Below are 17,401 nucleotides of genomic sequence, written 5' to 3'. Positions count from 1 at the left end.
TTAAAAGATTCGCCACCCCACTGAGTCCAGATGCGCCAGTTCCCTTCCAACCCAGTTACACTATTCTCCACAAGGATGCTTGCGGTGCCACTGTCCGCTGTGTCCTTTGCACTCATGTATTCCCGGCTGTATTCTTTGGACGGGTCTAGCAGGATTTCTCGTTCTCATCTGCTAGGTGCGCCCTGCGGTCGCCGAAGGAATGCGGTGTTCACCTGCTAGTCTTCCTTGAGTTTAGCCTTCGCCCAGCCCTTTAAGCCGGCCGGACCAGAGCCGCTCCCCTGGCCGGGGTACGACCGCAGAGTCTGCCCTTGTGCCGCAGCAGCCGCGCTCGCGCTGGGGCGGCGGGAGGGGAACACACCGGGAACGGAACCTCCCTGGCCCCCGGGCACTTTCGAGATCGCGCAGACGCCGGCTGTCACTGTCACCGAGACGGCGCACCGGCATCCCGGCGGCTCAGAGGGGAATCCCCGGCCTCGCCTCCACAGCCAATGAATAGACCCTATGCAAATGAGGCAACTCCGCACCGCAGTGGGCCAATGGAAATCAGGCAGGGTGTCAACAGGGTTGGGCATTGGATGGGAGTGAGGAAGTAGCGGGCCAATGGGAGGGCCAGCCTTATGGGACGTACCTGCGGGGCGGAGCTATGCAAATGTAGTTTGAAAAGCGGGCGGGAAATCCGAGTTTCGCGGGAGGCCCTTGGCGCGTAACCCGTCTCCCTTCCCTTCATTCATTGTCAGCAGCCGCCGCTTCCTGGAGCCATTTTCCAGCCGGCCCCACACAGCGGGAGCGGCCCCGCTTCATCCGCCGCATCTGCCCGTCCCGCCGCTTTCATCCCCCCCTGGGACCCCGCATCCTGCAGCCGGATCCCCCCCGGCACCCGCCGCCCCCAGTATTTTGGGTCGGGCCTCGGCATTGAGGAGGAAAGCAGCCGGGAAGGCCGGGGGGGAGGGAGGTAGAGACTCGGCTACGGGGACAGACCCAGAGGGAAGGATGAGAAGGGGACTCCAGCCGGCGGCCCTAGCAGCGCAGCCACCCGCACCTTCCATGGACTCCCGGGTGACCCCCGCCAGCTTCCCAGCCCACTTCGCCGCTGGCACCTTCATCCAGATCCGCAGCGGCGCGGCGGCGGCGTCCTGTGTGTCCTCCTCCTCCCAGGTTCCCGGTGCCTTTGCCCTCACTGCGGAGGGGGGTCAGCCCGCTGGCGGCTCCCTGTACTGCACCCCGCACGGACCCGCCGGCAGGACGGCGCTGCTGCAGCCAGCACTTGGAGGAGGCGGAGGCCGCCCCCCGGTAATTCCCCCCCATCCCAGCGGGAGGGCGAAGGGGACACTCGGGTTGAGCCCCGGGCAGGGCCCCGCTGTCCCATCTCCAGCCGGGGTCGCGGGGCAGGAAGGGCTGGGACAACGTCGTGTTGCAATAAACTTTTGTCTCTTCCCCCCCCTCCCCCCGCCAACTCGGGCCCGCTCCAGGCGGTGCCTCCTCTCTGCAGCTGGGGCAGTGGTGCCCTGCCCCGGGTGCAGAGGATAAGGCGGGGGGAGGGGTGGTTGCAGCCTGTTCCCCTCTCACCGGCAGGGCCAGCGACCCCCACTGATATCTGTGGCTCCAACAAAGAGCCCGCTGAGGCCAGTGCTTGGCGCTGCAGGGAGTTCGCGGCGCTGGGGCATCCCCACTCACTGGGGGCGTCCTCAGCGGGGGGCGGCTGTGGCGACCCCTGCTCCAGGAGCTGGGTAGATGCAGGCTCCGCTGCTCCCCTGCCCGTGTCTGGGGGGAGCGGGGGGCTCTGCCCAGCTGGTGTCTCCGCTTCACCCCCGGACTCGCCGGTGACGTTTCGCACACGTGCGCGGAGGCCGCGTCTGTGACTGGGAGCCGGGCAGGAGGGAGGGGGCGCTGATCCGAGTGGGGGGAGGGGGACACCCGCTTCCTCCTCCTGCCGCTGGCCTGGGACTGTCCGTGTCCCCCCCCCCAGTCACACGCGCGTGCGGCCTCCTCGCCTCCCGGAGGCTGCCCGGGGCGCTGCTGGGCTCGGAAATGCCCCTCCAGCAGGTTAGTGACCGGGCACGCAGGGGCCAGCAGTAAGAGCAACCCTCGCTTCTCCCCCGCCCCATAATGAGGAACCTGGGAGAAGCATCCCCCCACCGCCCTGCAATACCAGGGCGGTCCTCGCCTGCCCTTAGGCTCTGGCACTCCCCGAGCTGCGGTGACCCGGGGGGGGGCACAATGGGGGAATAATTAAGGTTTCTCCTCCCCCCCGCCCTCTTCCTGAGTTTAGCCCCCCTCTTTTATCCCCCAGTCCCTCCCCCCAATAGCTTTCTCAGCCTGGGCCTGATCTCCCAGCCCTCTGCCCGCCTCGTGATGGCCCCCTGGAAGTGATTGGTCAGGTTCCTGCTTCAGGCCACTGGGTGCCTGGCCCATTTAATTTTTAAATCACTTCATCTACTTTGGTAGTTCCAGCTTCATCCCTCCCCTGGCCTGCTCTAGAGGCAGTTTGCCTCGTTCATAGCCTAACCCCCTTTCTGGAGGGAAAGCCGGACCTTGCCCTGCATTTCTAGTACTTGGAGCTGTCATTTCAGATGCGGGGGGGGAGGGAGGGGGGATTTCTGGAGGACTCTGCATAATCAACTAAAAGTGTGGGAAGGTGGATGTTTTGGAATAATTAAACACACTGCACCCTCCTTACTGTCTTGTGAGCACTTCCTGGAGGCAAGCCTCACTTGCTTGTTACAACAAAGACTGGTGGTGTAGTTTGGGAGCCAAGATGAAGAAGTTTGGGTAACCTCATAAAGAGGGGGTCTGTAGTGAGAGAAAAACAGTCTTCTTTGTTTCCATAGATATAAAGGACTTTTGTCCTGCACTGGCTTGACCCAGGCATAAAATGGATGGGCAGGTGCAGTGGCGGAGCAAATTTAAATAAGCTACATGGTTTCTCTAAGGGATTTTAATAGTCCTGGTCCTGGCCCTGCAGGCATTCCAGCACTGGGCCTTGCTCTGGCATTGTGATGTGGGCAAATGTCCACTAGGGTCTCAATGATGAGATTACCAAACTCACTTTCTTCACATGGTCTGAAACAGCAGTTCTCAAACTTCATTGCACTGTGATCTCCTCCTGACAACAAAACTTACTACAACATAACTCCAGTGCCCTGTGTTAATCTAGGATAGTTAATATTTTAAATAAAAAATGCATTGCAAGCAGGGCAATTGCCCAGTGCCCCATGCCACAGGGGGGCCCATGAGGCTTAATTGTTTGGGCTAACATAACAGTTGAGCCCAGCTCTCCAGGCGTGAAATACTGGTGTTTTAAACTGCTGTGCACTACCCATGCACAAACTCCATCCCCCAGATCCATATCTTGTTTGCCCATGTTTTTAAAAGAGTTTTCTATTAAAGTTAGTTGCCAGCCTATGTTAAATTATGAATTTTAAAAGTACAGACTACTGTTATAATTAAAAGAAACACATTCCTCAGGTAAGTGAGCAAGTGCTTAGTGCTGAGTACTGGCTGACACTGTGAAGAATCTAGAATTTCCAGGGAGGGTGGTCTAGATTTATTTTAATGAGATTTGCAATAAAAACTGAAGGAAATATGGGTTTCAATGCCATTATCATCAAGATATTCATACTTTGCACTGTGAAATGACCTAGAAACCGTCTTAAGTGTTGGTCAAAATGTAGCAGTTTTTTAATTAATAAGCTGTTCAGGTCACTGTCTTTAGTGCTACTGGCAAACCACAATGAGGACATAAGCTTCCTTTTTATACAATTGTTGCAGGTGTTCATTGCTGACATGGCGATGGAGGTTTCAGGAAGGTGCAGTATAGTCTCATCAAAAGATTATAATGAAAGTCATAGCCTATATTAAAAAACAAACTTGATTTGCTGTTGTCATATTTGTAAATCTTACTGTACTTTTTAACCCACCAGTTAAGCGTGTGGTTTGGTACAGATTGCTCTGGAAACAGGATATCCAGTCCAGTGCTTTTGTTTTCCAGCATGACTTTGTTAAATGAATTCACTCACAGTCATATCTACAAGCATGATGGCAAGGGAACAATTCTGTGGGGCTTTCTACGTTTTTGGGAGAAAGGGGCATGATGTCATGGCCAGTATTAAACTTATACTTGATTAGTATTAAAAGTATTCAAACTTCAGTCTAGAGCAGCGTTTCTCAAACTGGGGTCCGTGGGCCACACTGATCAATTCCTTCCCCCTCCCTTCCAGCGCCTCCTGCACGCCGGGGAATAGCTGTTCAGCGGCGTGCAGGAGGCGCTGGGAGGGAGGGGGAGGAGCGGGGATGGGGCGTGCTCGGAGAGGGGGCAGAAAGAAGTGGGGAAGAGGAGCAGGGGTGGGAAGGGGTGGAGTTGGGGGCTTGGGGAGTCTGTGAAAAATTTTAAATCAAAATGTGGGTTCTCGGTTGCTAAAGTTTGAGAACTGCTGGTCTAGAGAGTTCTTATAGTCCCATTTATAAATTTGCCCTAAAGAGTTAACAATATACTCACCACCGTCAACAAATAGCACAGTTGGTTGTGCCCGGTGTGTCTCTTTCTTAAACCCAGCCCCTGTTACATGGACTTTCCATCACCAGAGCCCTGTGCTCTGAGTTATAGAGTAATTGGGGGCGTACAGTATCTAAGCTATACCAGTGTCTACAGCACCACTCTATTGTAGTGGGGCCTGGCTTTTGGAGATGCTGAGCACTCAGTATGCCAAGAAATTCAGTGGAAGCTATGGCTGCTCAGCACTTGAAAATCAGTCCTTAGGCCTGGATTTGCACTACTCCTGTGGACTGTCAGAGGACAAAAATTAACCCTTATGGTGGTTATTCCTAATTCCATAAAGTTCATAAAGATTTAAACCTTCAGAAGAAGGTGTTAACTAAGGCTCTTATATTAATAGGGGAGATTATGGTGGGGGAATGGGGTGAGGGGGAAGTAATTCTTTAACATATGGTCCTGCACCCCTCTTACAGCTAACATTCTGTCTAAGACCATCTTCTATTACTTTCTATCTAAATCACAGTACTGGAAGACTGAACTACCATTAGAGACAGATGCTCAAAATATTTCCAGTGAAAATAGTGCAAAAATTCTTAGTGCCTTTTCATTGGAATGAGAAGTCTTTAAATAGAGGGCCATTTTTTTTTTAGCCTTAGAAAATGTTTAAATGGAGACACCACCCACGTGGTAAGTCCCTTTTAAAAGGGGCTAAATCCTCTTAAGAATATTTTGAGAGGACTCCTGTGGCCTTTTGATGACATGAACTCTAGGGAGTCTGGTTCAGCATGCTTTAGAAGGGGGCCGGAGGATTTACATTTCCAAACTCGGTACATACCACTTCTTTCCCCTTCTTGTAGTTAAGAACAGATCTCTTCCGACCCTCAAAAAGTGTGTCTGGAATTGGAACAAAATGGGATAATTGCTTACTCTTAATAGTAGATGCTAGGTAAAGAAAAAGGCCAAATAGGACATACATGGTTGATAGTGAGATGAGGAATAGCAGAAAATGGCTAAAAGATGGACAAGTTACAAAAAGGAACTGGCAGTAAACTAAGGGGTAACTTTTTCTTATTTAAAAAAAAAACAACAACAACAACAACAAAAAACCAAAAAACTTTGTCCATGGAAGCCATGTATGCAAATCAATCACCATCTTAATATTTCTCTGCTTGACTGTTACTGTTAACATGAAGAAATACTTAATAAAGCAGTCTATCTACTTCTTGAATACTTTTTTAAAGGAATATACTCAGTTAAGTACTTCAGATATTCTCCCAGGCTAGGACTCTGAATTTAAGAGTCAGATCTTTTGCTCTTCCATCCTCAAGAACCCTTTATCCCCAGGTTGCTTTCCAAAGAGGACTGGATGTGGTTCACTTTAGAGCCAGTCAGTGCCTTTCCTTGTTTGACCCCCGCTTGTTGATCAAGCAAAAAAAGGCACGTTCTTTCTCTTCACTGTACCCAGGGTTGAGCATGCTTCTGCAGAACTGCTAACCTCCAGGGATCACTCATACGCTTTTTTGGGTTTAAATTAAAAAATATATAAATAAATATTTTAAAATAAATATTTTAAATAAAAATAATAAATTCTTAAAATATAAAATAAAGCTATTGTTAAAATATAGCTTCCTTTTTAAAAAATCCATTGTTGTTACCACTATATTAAAGCTTGAAAACATGTTTCCCTAATAATTTTGTCTTTAACCAAAGCAACAAAAGGGGATTGAGGGGCCTAGTAGATGATGCTTCTTTGAGAATCCATTTGCTGATGCAAAAAAAGCACCGGGCCTTTCTCACAGGGTGCTATTTTTGGTGAGGGGCTCCATTTGTCACATCTGCATTGGCTTGTAGGTTCAAAGCATGAAGCGATCAACCCTTTTCAACCCTGTGGGTTAATTCCACTTTGCATATCTGTCTGGTTGAGTCAGGGACAGACATTCAGCCCTTTAGGGCGGTTAGAGACCCCATGGTGGAGGAGTCTGGCTCCCAAGATCTTAAACCACCTCAGGGGAATCTTGGGAAAGATGGGGCAGGGGTGGGGGTTGGTTGTTCTGAAGTACTGTGCTGATAGACTCTTTAGAAATGCTTAGTGAAATGGAAAAAGAAAAGGAGTACTTAAAGACTAACAAATTTATTTGAGCATAAGCTTTTGTGAGCTACAGCTCACTTCATTGGATGCATTCAGTGGAAAATACAGTGGGGAGATTTGGAGTAAGTCAAAGAAAGGCAGATAAAGTAATACTTAAGCCCTTGGAGCCTCTTGTCCCCGAGAATATGGTGGGGTGGAAGGCTTGTGACAAAAGTGAACATATAAGCCCCCTCATCTCTTCAGAGGCATCTCCTCCCTCGTAGAACCGGAAACGGTACGCTCACAAGTATAACACTCTTCAGCTTATACATCCCACATTACCTAGGTCTTGTCTGCAAGGGGAAATTGACTGGCATAGCTATAGCAGAAATAGCTATGCTGGTCAATTTTCCTGTGCTGCAGACAAGTCCTTACTTTACAGCAGTGCTTCTCAAGCTATCTGATGTGGGGGACCAGCAATTTTTTTTCCAATGTGTGCGCAGACTGGTAGCCGATAGCTCACGGACTGGCAGCGGTCCGCGGACCACCACTTTGAGTAGCACTGCCTTACAGTTCATGTAGGAGGAGTGGTGAGTGAAATTCTGTGGCCTGCGTTGTGCAGGAGGTCAGACTAGATGATCATAATGGTCCCTTCTGACCTAAATATCTATGAATCTATGTACTAGAAAGCTGTCATTTCTGAATCCTGCAGTCTGAAATCTGAGGCAGAAAAACAACTCTGAAATTCATTAAAGTGAAAGGTGAGTGAGCAGGAATTAATCATGGAAGTTGCCAGACAGTCTTGGAGACTGAAGTCTTCCCCAGAACTGTTATAACTGAGACGGCAGCACTGCATGCCTTCTCAGACATCTCTCAGGCTACTACAAGCACTATGGTGGTGTAGCTGGGGTGGTGCAGCCATGCCGTTTTTGCTGTAGCAAGTGTTTATGCGACGGAATTGGGTTTTCTGTCGCTGTAGTAAATCTATGCCCTCAAGAGGCTATTGCTAGGTCGACGGAAGAATTCTTTAGTTGACCTAGCTGTCTCTATGGTGGGGTTAGATCAACCTACTTACCTGGCACAGGGTGTGAAATTTTTTGTGGGCCTGAGCGATGTAGTTAGGTTAACCTAAGTTTTAGGTGTAGACCAGGCCTCAGTTTTGACCTGAAAGGACTACCTCTGGGGTGACAGGGTAGATCATGCTCTATGCCCATACAATTTTTGCCGTGGTGTTGGTGCACCTGTCTGTTGGTAACTAGACTGAGACTGCCAACTCATTTCACTTAGGCTTCTAAGCACCATCAGATGGTAACAACTCTGTTTAATACCAGTGTGGACCAGATTCAAACCAGGACCATATTGGCAAGCAAGCTTGGAGAATAAAAAATGCTCAGCTTATCTTCAATCTTTCTGTGTAGGGTGAACAATGGTGGATTTTGTTGATTTTGTTAGAATATTGCTAATTTACAGCTACAAGTATTCACCATTCATAACTTACAAGGGCATATGAAACTCTCTAGTGACTGAGGTGGGGACTCAATCAGGGCACCTTCAGGTGTCTTTCCAGGATTTAATCTGATTTTTTGTACGACAATGTATAAGTCACTTAGGCCCATACATTTAAGTGTCCACTAGCTTTGATTGTCTCAATTTCTGGGTGCCCAACTTGACGCACCTCTGGGGCCTGATCTTCAGAGAGATGCTATGCATCCACACGCCATTAACTTCAGTTGACTAGTAGATACTTTGGCCCTTGGTGTCTTGATTTGGATATCCAAAATTAGCTAACATTTTTTGAAAATGTGGGCCTTGCTCTCTGTCTTCATTTTCACATCTGTAAAATGGGTCTTATAGTCTCTTCACAAAAGTGTTGCAAGGCTTTATGTTGTGAATCTCTCTCAAATCTTGTAGAACGCAAGTGCAATATATTTTCAGCAACTGAATTACAGTTTCTCTTGGTAAGAATAGTATTAGTGGTTTATTACGTAAGAGGGGGTCCATCTTAGTCTTGATTTTTCAGCTTTAACATTGTCTTATTGAGGAGTTACTGGATATATATATATATGTGTGTGTGTGTATCCAAAACGTTTTTTGCATCATCCTTCTTAATGTCCTATAAAGGAAAGAGTTTCTCTTGCAAGCAACAATAGGATTTGCTTCCTTGTCATACCTTTATTATTGGTTCAAAGGTCTTTTCTGGTATGTATTGCATAGTTTACAACCAGAAGGAAACAATTTTTAATTTAGCATTGGCAAGTTTCCTTTCTGCTTGATGATGTTGGTCCCAGTAAGAGGATTGCTAGAAAAGGGGGTGGTGGTGCTTGCTGCTGCTTTGTTTAGGGTTGTTGGAAGCGAGTAGTTTAAAGTTCTGATGCTTTGAGTGCCTAACTATCATCTTGCAAGAGTAAAATAATGGAACAGACAATAAGAAAAAAGTATATAGAGAGTGAGTGAGTAAGCAATAAGCTTGATTTTTATTTTTAATTTTATTTTTGCTCAAGTTAAAAATTAATAGCAATTAATGTAAGCTCTTTAGAGCAGGGACTAACTTTGTACAGTGCCTTGCACAATGAGGTCCTTCCTAGTCTGTAGGGGCTACAACAATACAAATAATCAGGTGTCTGTCTTTTTACAATGTGTTCAACCTGAGGCAATACTGCTCCTTCATATAATCAATCAAGGGGAGTATGAAGCCGCTAAACTTGAACTTCATGCAAATTATTTTTCTTTTTAATGTGTATTTCAGGTTCATCAAGTAGGTGTGTAATTTTGCAGCTTCGTGGTGGTAAGGTGACAACTAAGGCTTTGTCCATAGATTGATCAGCTATGTCTGAAGGAAGAAAGGACAGCTGTGTAAAAAATATAGGATAGTGCTTTTTATGAGGGACATCCCACTACAGTGTGGTCTCATGACACACATTCATCCCATGTTGACTCATAATGGATGCAAGGCATTAGATATTAAACAAGAAGTTCAGAAAAATACTTAACCTCTGATCGCTCTACCTTGCGTGTGTTCTAAACGGCCAAAGTGCGGATTGTTTTTGCCATTGTTGGGGGGAGGAAATATTTGAGTAAACTTAGAAGAAGCATAACAAAAAGGTGCTGCTTACTTGTTGACTCCTTCCCTTTATATCCAGACAAGCCAGTTCTAGTGTATTCTTTGCTCAGGGGCATGTTCCCTGTTAAATTTGTATATGAGAGAGCAGATATTCTAGGGGTGGCTCTTGAGTGACCAGAGAACCTTGCAAAGTTCTCTGAAACGTGCCTTGGGAATCCAAAGCTCGAAGTCATTCTTTGTGTCAGTATCATTTAGCACATCTATTAGTTGTAAAGCTATTTTTCCTAATCGGGGCACTGCAAACTTATACCTCGAGTGTTGCCAGCAGCCAAATATTCTCCTCATTGTTTTTTTTTTCTACTGTAACTTGAATGAAATCGTAACTAGCATGCATATGTACTGGCTTTATTTTGACTTGCCACTGTTGTAGACAGCATTGATCTCCCACATTGAGAGAGTCAATTTTTGTCCTGAAGCTCCAAATTTAGCATAATTAATGTTTTCACATACAGGAATTGACCTTACAGTTACAGCTCTGAATGTTAAACAAAAGTCTACTTTATCTGAAAGTTGTCTTGGTAGAACATGCTACTATTCTTATCAGGATTATTGCAGTGGAGGCTTTTATCCTGGCTTACGGTGGACATAGTATGCTTTGTAACTTTATAATATTACTTTTTAAGTGTGTCGTTCTGGTAAAGAACGACAGTACTTGAATTATATGGAAATAATGCCAGAGATGGGACCCATATTTGTCATGTACTAGCAGTACTTTATTTCTTGTTACCACACTGAAGGGAAAAAGCCTCTTCAAAACAGAAGGGCTAGGGCAATCAGGCTTATCAGAAACCAGGAATAGTGTCTGGGTGTAAAATCAGCAGAGGAAAGCTTCATCTTCCATAGGAAGTCTTTATCAACCCATACAAAGTAACCCAGTTACCATATACTGTATAATCGTGTGATCCCTCATTTCCTTGTTTAATGCCTTTTTATGTGACAATGGATATGGTGTGAATGCCATGTGGGGAAGTCTGAGGGTTCACAACTATAAAAGGCACTTTAAAGCAGTGTTTCTCAAATGCGGCCACAGTCTCTTGGGCAGTGACTGGAGGGGGGTGACCACGCAAAGCAGTGCTTCACCCCCAGGGCCACCAAAAGGGTTTGGGCCCTACCACCCGCCCCCCCGGAGCCACAAAGGCTGGAAGAGGAGGCAGCCAGTGAGTTCCCCACCTTCCCAGGGGTGGTAAGGTCAGGCTTCACCCCTGAGGCAGTGGGTGGCAGGCTCTGGTTGTTGGGCTTTGGGCTCCAGCCCTGGACTCCAGCAACGTGGCGGCAGATGCCGGCTCTGAGCTCAGCCCTTGCCCGCATTGTCCCTGGCCCCCACAGTGTCCCCAGGCTCTGGTCATGCAGTGGTGGGCTCCGGCCCCGAGCCACAGGGTTTCAGGCTCTGGCCCTGGGGTCACCGACCGCCCCCCATCCATCCACCCCTGACCCCCCACTGTATCCTTACCCACCTCCCCATCCAGGGCTTAATTTGTCCTCTGGCTTGTCAAGGCTGAGTAAGTTGGCTGTGAAAATTGATATTTGTACAGTTGTTAATATCCCTTTTCACAGCCTCCCATTAGCTTTCCTGACTCTCCTATGAAAAGTGATATTAACAAACATACAAATATTACTTTTTGCAGCAGCAGACTTACTAGCTAGCAAGTCTTTTAAAAAAAAGAACAAGCAAAAACAAAAGAAGAAACAACAACGAAGAAGAATGTGCAAAGCACCTTGTTTGTGTTTCTATTCTGTTTTAGGTTGAGTAAAGAATAGAGAACTGCACATTATTTTTATTATTGAGTCTGCAGTAAAACCCTACATAAATAAATTATAATGATTTGGACATGTATATGTGCATATTTATTTGTTTTTCCTAAAGTCAATTGAGTACTTTAAGAAAAATTGTCATAGTGGCCACCAGCAAGAATTGGTGCCCACACTCAGAGGCCACCAAAAAATTTATTGTGAGAGTCCCTGCTTTAAAGTATATAGCTTCATGAACCAATACGAATTACAGCCTACTGATCAACATGCGGGCCATAGAGAAATCTTCATTGTCTCAGTTGTGTCAATAGTAGGCATCTTGGACTGGTGCTGAGGTACATTTCAGGGAAAGGAGGTGAAGAAAGATGAAGTAGTGGTCAGTGTTATAGAAAATCATGATGTTTCAGTTAGGAAACTTAAATACTCTTAATTGAGAGCTGCCTTGTAAGGGCAAGCTTTGAACCTAATTTTGTTCTGGTAGAAGACTTCTCCCACTCACATTAGCAACATATTTATATTATGGTAGTGTCCAATGTCCCCATCAGGACCAGAGCCCTGTTAGGTTGAAGCAATGCAGACATGGAGAATCTGCACCCTAAAAGGATGCAAAGTAGCCGAGGGGATAGAGCACCAGACAGGGTGTCAAGGTTCCTCCCCCACTCTGAACTCTAGGGTACAGATGTGGGGACCTGCATGAAAAACCTCCTAAGCTTATCTTTACCAGCTTAGGTCAAAACTTCCCCAAGGTACAAAATATTACACCCGTTGTCCTTGGATTGGCCGCTACCACCACCAAACTAATACTGGTTACTGGGGAAGAGCTGTTTGGACGCGTCCTTCCCCCCAAAATACTTCCCAAAACCTTGCACCCCACTTCCTGGACAAGGTTTGGTAAAAAGCCTCACCAATTTGCCTAGGTGACTACCGACCCAGACCCTTGGATCTTAAGAACAATGAACAATCCTCCCAACACTTGCACCCCCCCTTTCCTGGGAAATGTTGGATAAAAAGCCTCACCAATTTGCATAGGTGACCACAGACCCAAACCCTTGGATCTGAGAACAATGAAAAAGCATTCAGTTTTCTTACAAGAAGACTTTTAATAAAAAATAGAAGTAAATAGAAATAAAGAAATCCCCCCTGTAAAATCAGGATGGTAGATATCTTACAGGGTAATTAGATTCAAAAACATAGAGAACCCCTCTAGGCAAAACCTTAAGTTACAAAAAAGATACACAGACAGAAATAGTTATTCTATTCAGCACAATTCTTTTCTCAGCCATTTAAAGAAATCATAATCTAACATGTACCTAGCTCGATTACTTACTAAAAGTTCTAAGACTCCATTCCTGTTCTGTCCCTGGCAAGAGCAGCATACAGACAGACCCAGACCCTTTGTTTCTCTCCCTCCTCCCAGCTTTTGAAAGTATCTTGTCTCCTCATTGGTCATTTTGGTCAGGAGCCAGCGAGGTTACCTTTAGCTTCTTAACCCTTTACAGGTGAGAGGAGCTTTCCCCTGGCCAGGAGGGATTTCAAAGGGGTTTACCCTTCCCTTTATTTATGACACAGGGTCTTTGGAGTTCTGGGTTCTAGTTCCAGTTCAGACACTGTTCTGCTGGGCAAAACTTCCCTGCCTCAGTTTCCCTGTCAGCTTTGTATAGCACTTTGAGATTGATTGATGGAAAGTGCTATATAAGAGCTAGGTATTCTTTAAAGAGCTTATACTCTAAAGATATGATGAGTGGGCAGGGGAAGTTTTTAATATTAAAAAGAAGATAAAAGTGGTGATATAGATGTTTTTATTTAGTGTCTCTTTATATAAACTCACCTGAAATTTCTCTCCAGTTCCAATTGCTAATTCTGGTTAACCTTTTTTATTTTTTAAACGTGGACATTGTCCCCATTTGGCATTCTAGCTACCCTTCTGTTCCTGGCTGGCACAATCCCAATAACAAATCTGTTGCTTCACTATCTCCCCATCTAGAATCTTTGACTATAATTCCTTCCTTCCAAGGCCATGAGAATAATCTTTTAACAACCGTGCAGGCTTTACATTCTCTGAAGGAAGTTTCTCTCTGAGGTGGTCGGGGTATTGGGGACGCTCCTGCATGGTTACCCAGCCCTCTCCCTCAGTTTCAGTAGCTCCACCTGCCTGCTTGTGCTCTACAGGGAGTGACAAGGGTGAACATCAAAAGTATTAGTATGCAGAGTAGTTTCTGATGTCAACAGGGCTGAGAAGATAAGCACCAATGTGAGGAGGTAACTCTTCTTCCCACATGCACTGCACTTGACTTGGGGCCATGCAATCTGGGGGTTTCAGTGTCTGGTGTGCAGTAGAGGAGTCCCTAGTATAATGAGACTAGTTGGAAATCCCCTAAGTCAGTGATTCTTAACCTTTTCCATACTGACCATACAAGATCTCTGTCCCACTTAGCAATGTGGGAAGGGCAGAATGGTTGTGACCCCCCCAGGTGTTGAGTACCCCTGCACTGGCAGTTAATTCTGGTAGCCTCCCTCTTGGTCCATTCCATCTACCTCAGTCAATTGCTGAATGTACAGGAAGCAAGAGCAACCTTAATATGCCAGCTGCACATGCTTTTCCAGAAATTAAACACACCAAGATCATTCCATGTTCTGAAAGCAACACCTCTCTTCAGAGCAGAACTCCCCACTGTGAGGTGGTATACAAACAGGGAGCACGTGTGGTGCTGTCTAAAATAAGCATTTTCCCTTATTTAGAGAGAGCCCTGCATGCAGGACTTCCAGGATGTTTTCTCAGTACTAGACAGGAAAATTGCCAGTACAGAAAGGTGTCAGCACTTCAAGCTTCTTAAAGAGCTGTATAAGGCAGATCACATTGCCTCCCCTCCCCGCCATCCCAAAGAATGACAAACCGGGGGGAGGGGAAAGAGTTGGGGTATCCCTATCAGAAGCCAGGTTCTTCCCTGGAGGGCAAACGCAAAGCAAAGCAAGAGCTCCTGCTTTGTCCTCAGGAGATTGGGGTGGGCAGGAATGAGAATATCTTTCTGTGCCACTTTGTCTAGTTTTCTGTTTTGCGCTTTCCTTAATCAACTCTTCGATGATGCTGACTCTATTTTCACACTTCTCCCTGCTCCCTGAAAGCTCTCCTTGCCTCTTTTCTGTCTCCTCCTCAAAGGGGGGAGGTTATCCGCAGACAAGGTTGTGTCCGCTGTTGTTGTACTATTTCAGACCTCTGCTGTCTCCAACCATCCTTCCCAGCTGCTGAAGAACCCACAGGCTTCAGCATTCCTTCGTTCTCCTGTTAGAGATATTGCCCCAAAATTCTGCTTGCCATAGAACTAGCGGTTGAGAGCAAAGGAATTGCTTCAGATGCTCCAAGAATATTTATAGAGGAAGGGCTCTACACCTCTGTACAGTTAGTAAGTATCCACTTACTTTCAGCTAGCTTGTGGGATGAACTGTTACATCAGTGTTGGTACCTTGTTGAAATGAGGAAAATTAACAGCTCTGTGTTTCTTGAATTTTGCATCAATGGCCTTGTGAAGGTGTGTACTAGACCCTTTGAAGCCCCTTGCCGGAGGCACTGTAGTCCTACCACACCTCGCCCCAGAAAAGAAGCAGTGAAGGTGGGTCTTCCAGGCTGCCTAGAATGGCTTCTTCCGTGCAGTCTATCAGAGCTCAGCCAATTCAATTAAAAGCCACTGCAGGGCCCAAGCAGACCATTTGGTGGTTGGGACTAGAAGGGTGGAATAGAGTCATTATGGTCCCTGATGCAAATCTTGTTGAGGTGTCAGGCACACAGGCATGTCCCAAGGGGGCCCAGAAGAGGAAAGAGTGCGGGATTGTACCTGGCCAACTGGAGGCACCCATGGGAGGTGAGTGCACTCTATCAGAGGCTTAGTGTAATTGAGTGAAATACAAATCATGGTGTGAAGATCCAAGAAAACATTTCTTCCCCAGCTAGTGGCAGCCTGTTGATGGCTGAGGCTGTGCAAGAGAAATGGTCCAACTAAAAAGGATTAGTGGACTAATGTGCATCCAACATACCACAGGCTTAATGGCCATGAAGTACTTTCTGTCTTAAAGGGGAGGTGCTATTAAAGACTTTCTGAAATCCCTGTTCAGACGCAAGTCTCAGACTCCTAAGCTATGTCTACACTGTCGCTTTCAGCGCTAAAAGTTTTGTCATTCAGGGGTGTGGAAAAACACCCGCTCGCTCAGGGTTTTTTTTTAATTGCTGGAAGAGCTCTCCCCCGGCGATAAAGTGTGCCTACAACCACGTGTGCGCTGCCACAACCATGCTGTGATGTGGGTAGTGTAGACATACCTCTACTGCAGCGCTGCTTAACAGGTGCAAATGTGTAACACCATTGGTCTGAAGCAATACCTAATTTCTTCCTCAGGTGTTTCCATTTCTATCAGCGGTACTCTCCTTCCACAAGTCACCATAGAGCTGCCTTTTTATGTACTTCCTGTGTCTTGTTTGAATCTCTCTCCACTAGTTATTTCATATTCCAGGGCACTAGACTGGAGATCTTTAACATCTGGAAATAAGCCTCAATCCTGAATTGAGAGGGAAAAATTTCAGGTTTCATAGCCTCCATTTTGTTCAAATTGTAAAACTAGAGCCCAGTTTAGTTTGATTAGCAGTGTGGACAGGAGCAGTGGCAGTCATTGTAGGTGAGGGCTGATAAACTGGCAGAGTTGTGTGAGGAAGTTTTAGTTCCCACTTTCATGAATATTGAATTAATGTTTCAAGAATCTAAAAGTTCCTTTCATAAAGCATTTTCATCTGGAGATGCAAGTTGCATAACAAATTCAGTGTTAAGATCCTTCTGCATGAAGAGAGGTGTGGAAGCGAGATGGTTTTTATCAGATAATTTTAGAGTTGCAATATGGAACTTTTTTCAGAGTAGCAGCCGTGTTAGTCTGTATTCGCAAAAAGAAAAGGAGTACTTGTGGCACCTTAGAGACTAACCAGTTTATTTGAGCATAAGCTTTCGTGAGCTACAGCTCACTTCATCAGAATTGTTAGTCTCTAAGGTGCCACAAGTACTCCTTTTCTTTTTGTGAATATGGAACTTGTGCTTTAAAGAGCTAGTATAGTGGTTCACATATAAACCAAATGCATTTCCATAGCTTTGATACTGCTGAACCACAGTGGAAATCTGGAACCTTAACTACACTACTTGTAGGAAGTTTAACTCCTGCAATTAACCACAATTGTGGTCAATCTTTGGAAAGGCAGTAACAAAAAGGAAGAAAGGTGGTGGTATTTGATCAGCTTTACTCCCTTCATTTGTTAGGGTTTGAGATAGGCAAAACTCTGGCTGTAATAATAGTATGATACTATTAGTGACTACCGCTTCAGTGAGGAGCTACGTATGTATGTGTAACAATGAACAACTTGGAATTTAGGGTAGGAACAGTAAGGAATATTGAGGACTTGTATTTAATATTGATTAAAAATACCGAAATACTCAAATCCAATTAATAAATAGCTAGATTAGTTGGTAAACTTCAAGATAAATATTATTGGATAAATAGACGTACAAATATGAGGCTATGTCTTGGATCCACCAAATCAGAACAAGAGTGCTGCTCAAACCTGTTGATTTAAGGTAGTGTAGCTAGTCCCTCCTCAGGTTATATGCCCTGACAACTAAACTTCAAAAAGGCCTCCAGTTATTGTCAGTACAGTTTTGCATGCATAATTTTTGGGCATAATTTCTGTTCATGCCTGTGCCTATTTAAGTACAAGCTACCTGATCAATCCCTCTGTTCAGGTGGTGAGGGATTTCATCTGAGGGATAAATATCACACCTAAACGTTGTGCCTGCACTTAATTACAGGCACCAAACTGCGTCTAAAATAATGAAAGCTAAAAATTGTGGGGTCAATTAGTGAGTCAACTTCAGTCCTTGTGCACTCCTAGTTAGACATTAGCAGCTGCTCATACTCAGTAACCCAAGCAGGCAACTTTTGTGCT

General features: G+C 45.8%; 1 protein-coding gene across 1 annotated transcript in view; it reads left to right on the top strand.

The window, feature by feature from the left end:
* Positions 1–492: 492 nt before the first annotated feature.
* The window catches only part of E2F3 (E2F transcription factor 3), a 56,901-nt gene continuing 39,992 nt past the window's right edge, over positions 493–17,401 (top strand). Inside the window, exon 1 of the mRNA XM_084621996.1 lies at positions 493–1,290. Coding sequence (XP_084478122.1) covers positions 991–1,290 — 300 coding nt within the window. The 5' untranslated portion in view covers positions 493–990. The remainder of the gene's footprint in view (positions 1,291–17,401) is intronic.

Source organism: Lepidochelys olivacea (assembly GCF_965140295.1).
Source record: "Lepidochelys olivacea isolate rLepOli2 genome assembly, chromosome: 2".
In the NCBI taxonomy this organism is placed as follows: Eukaryota; Metazoa; Chordata; order Testudines; family Cheloniidae; genus Lepidochelys; species Lepidochelys olivacea.
The sequence above is the reverse complement of the archived record's forward strand: the minus strand, read 5'-3'. Positions and strand labels throughout refer to the sequence as shown.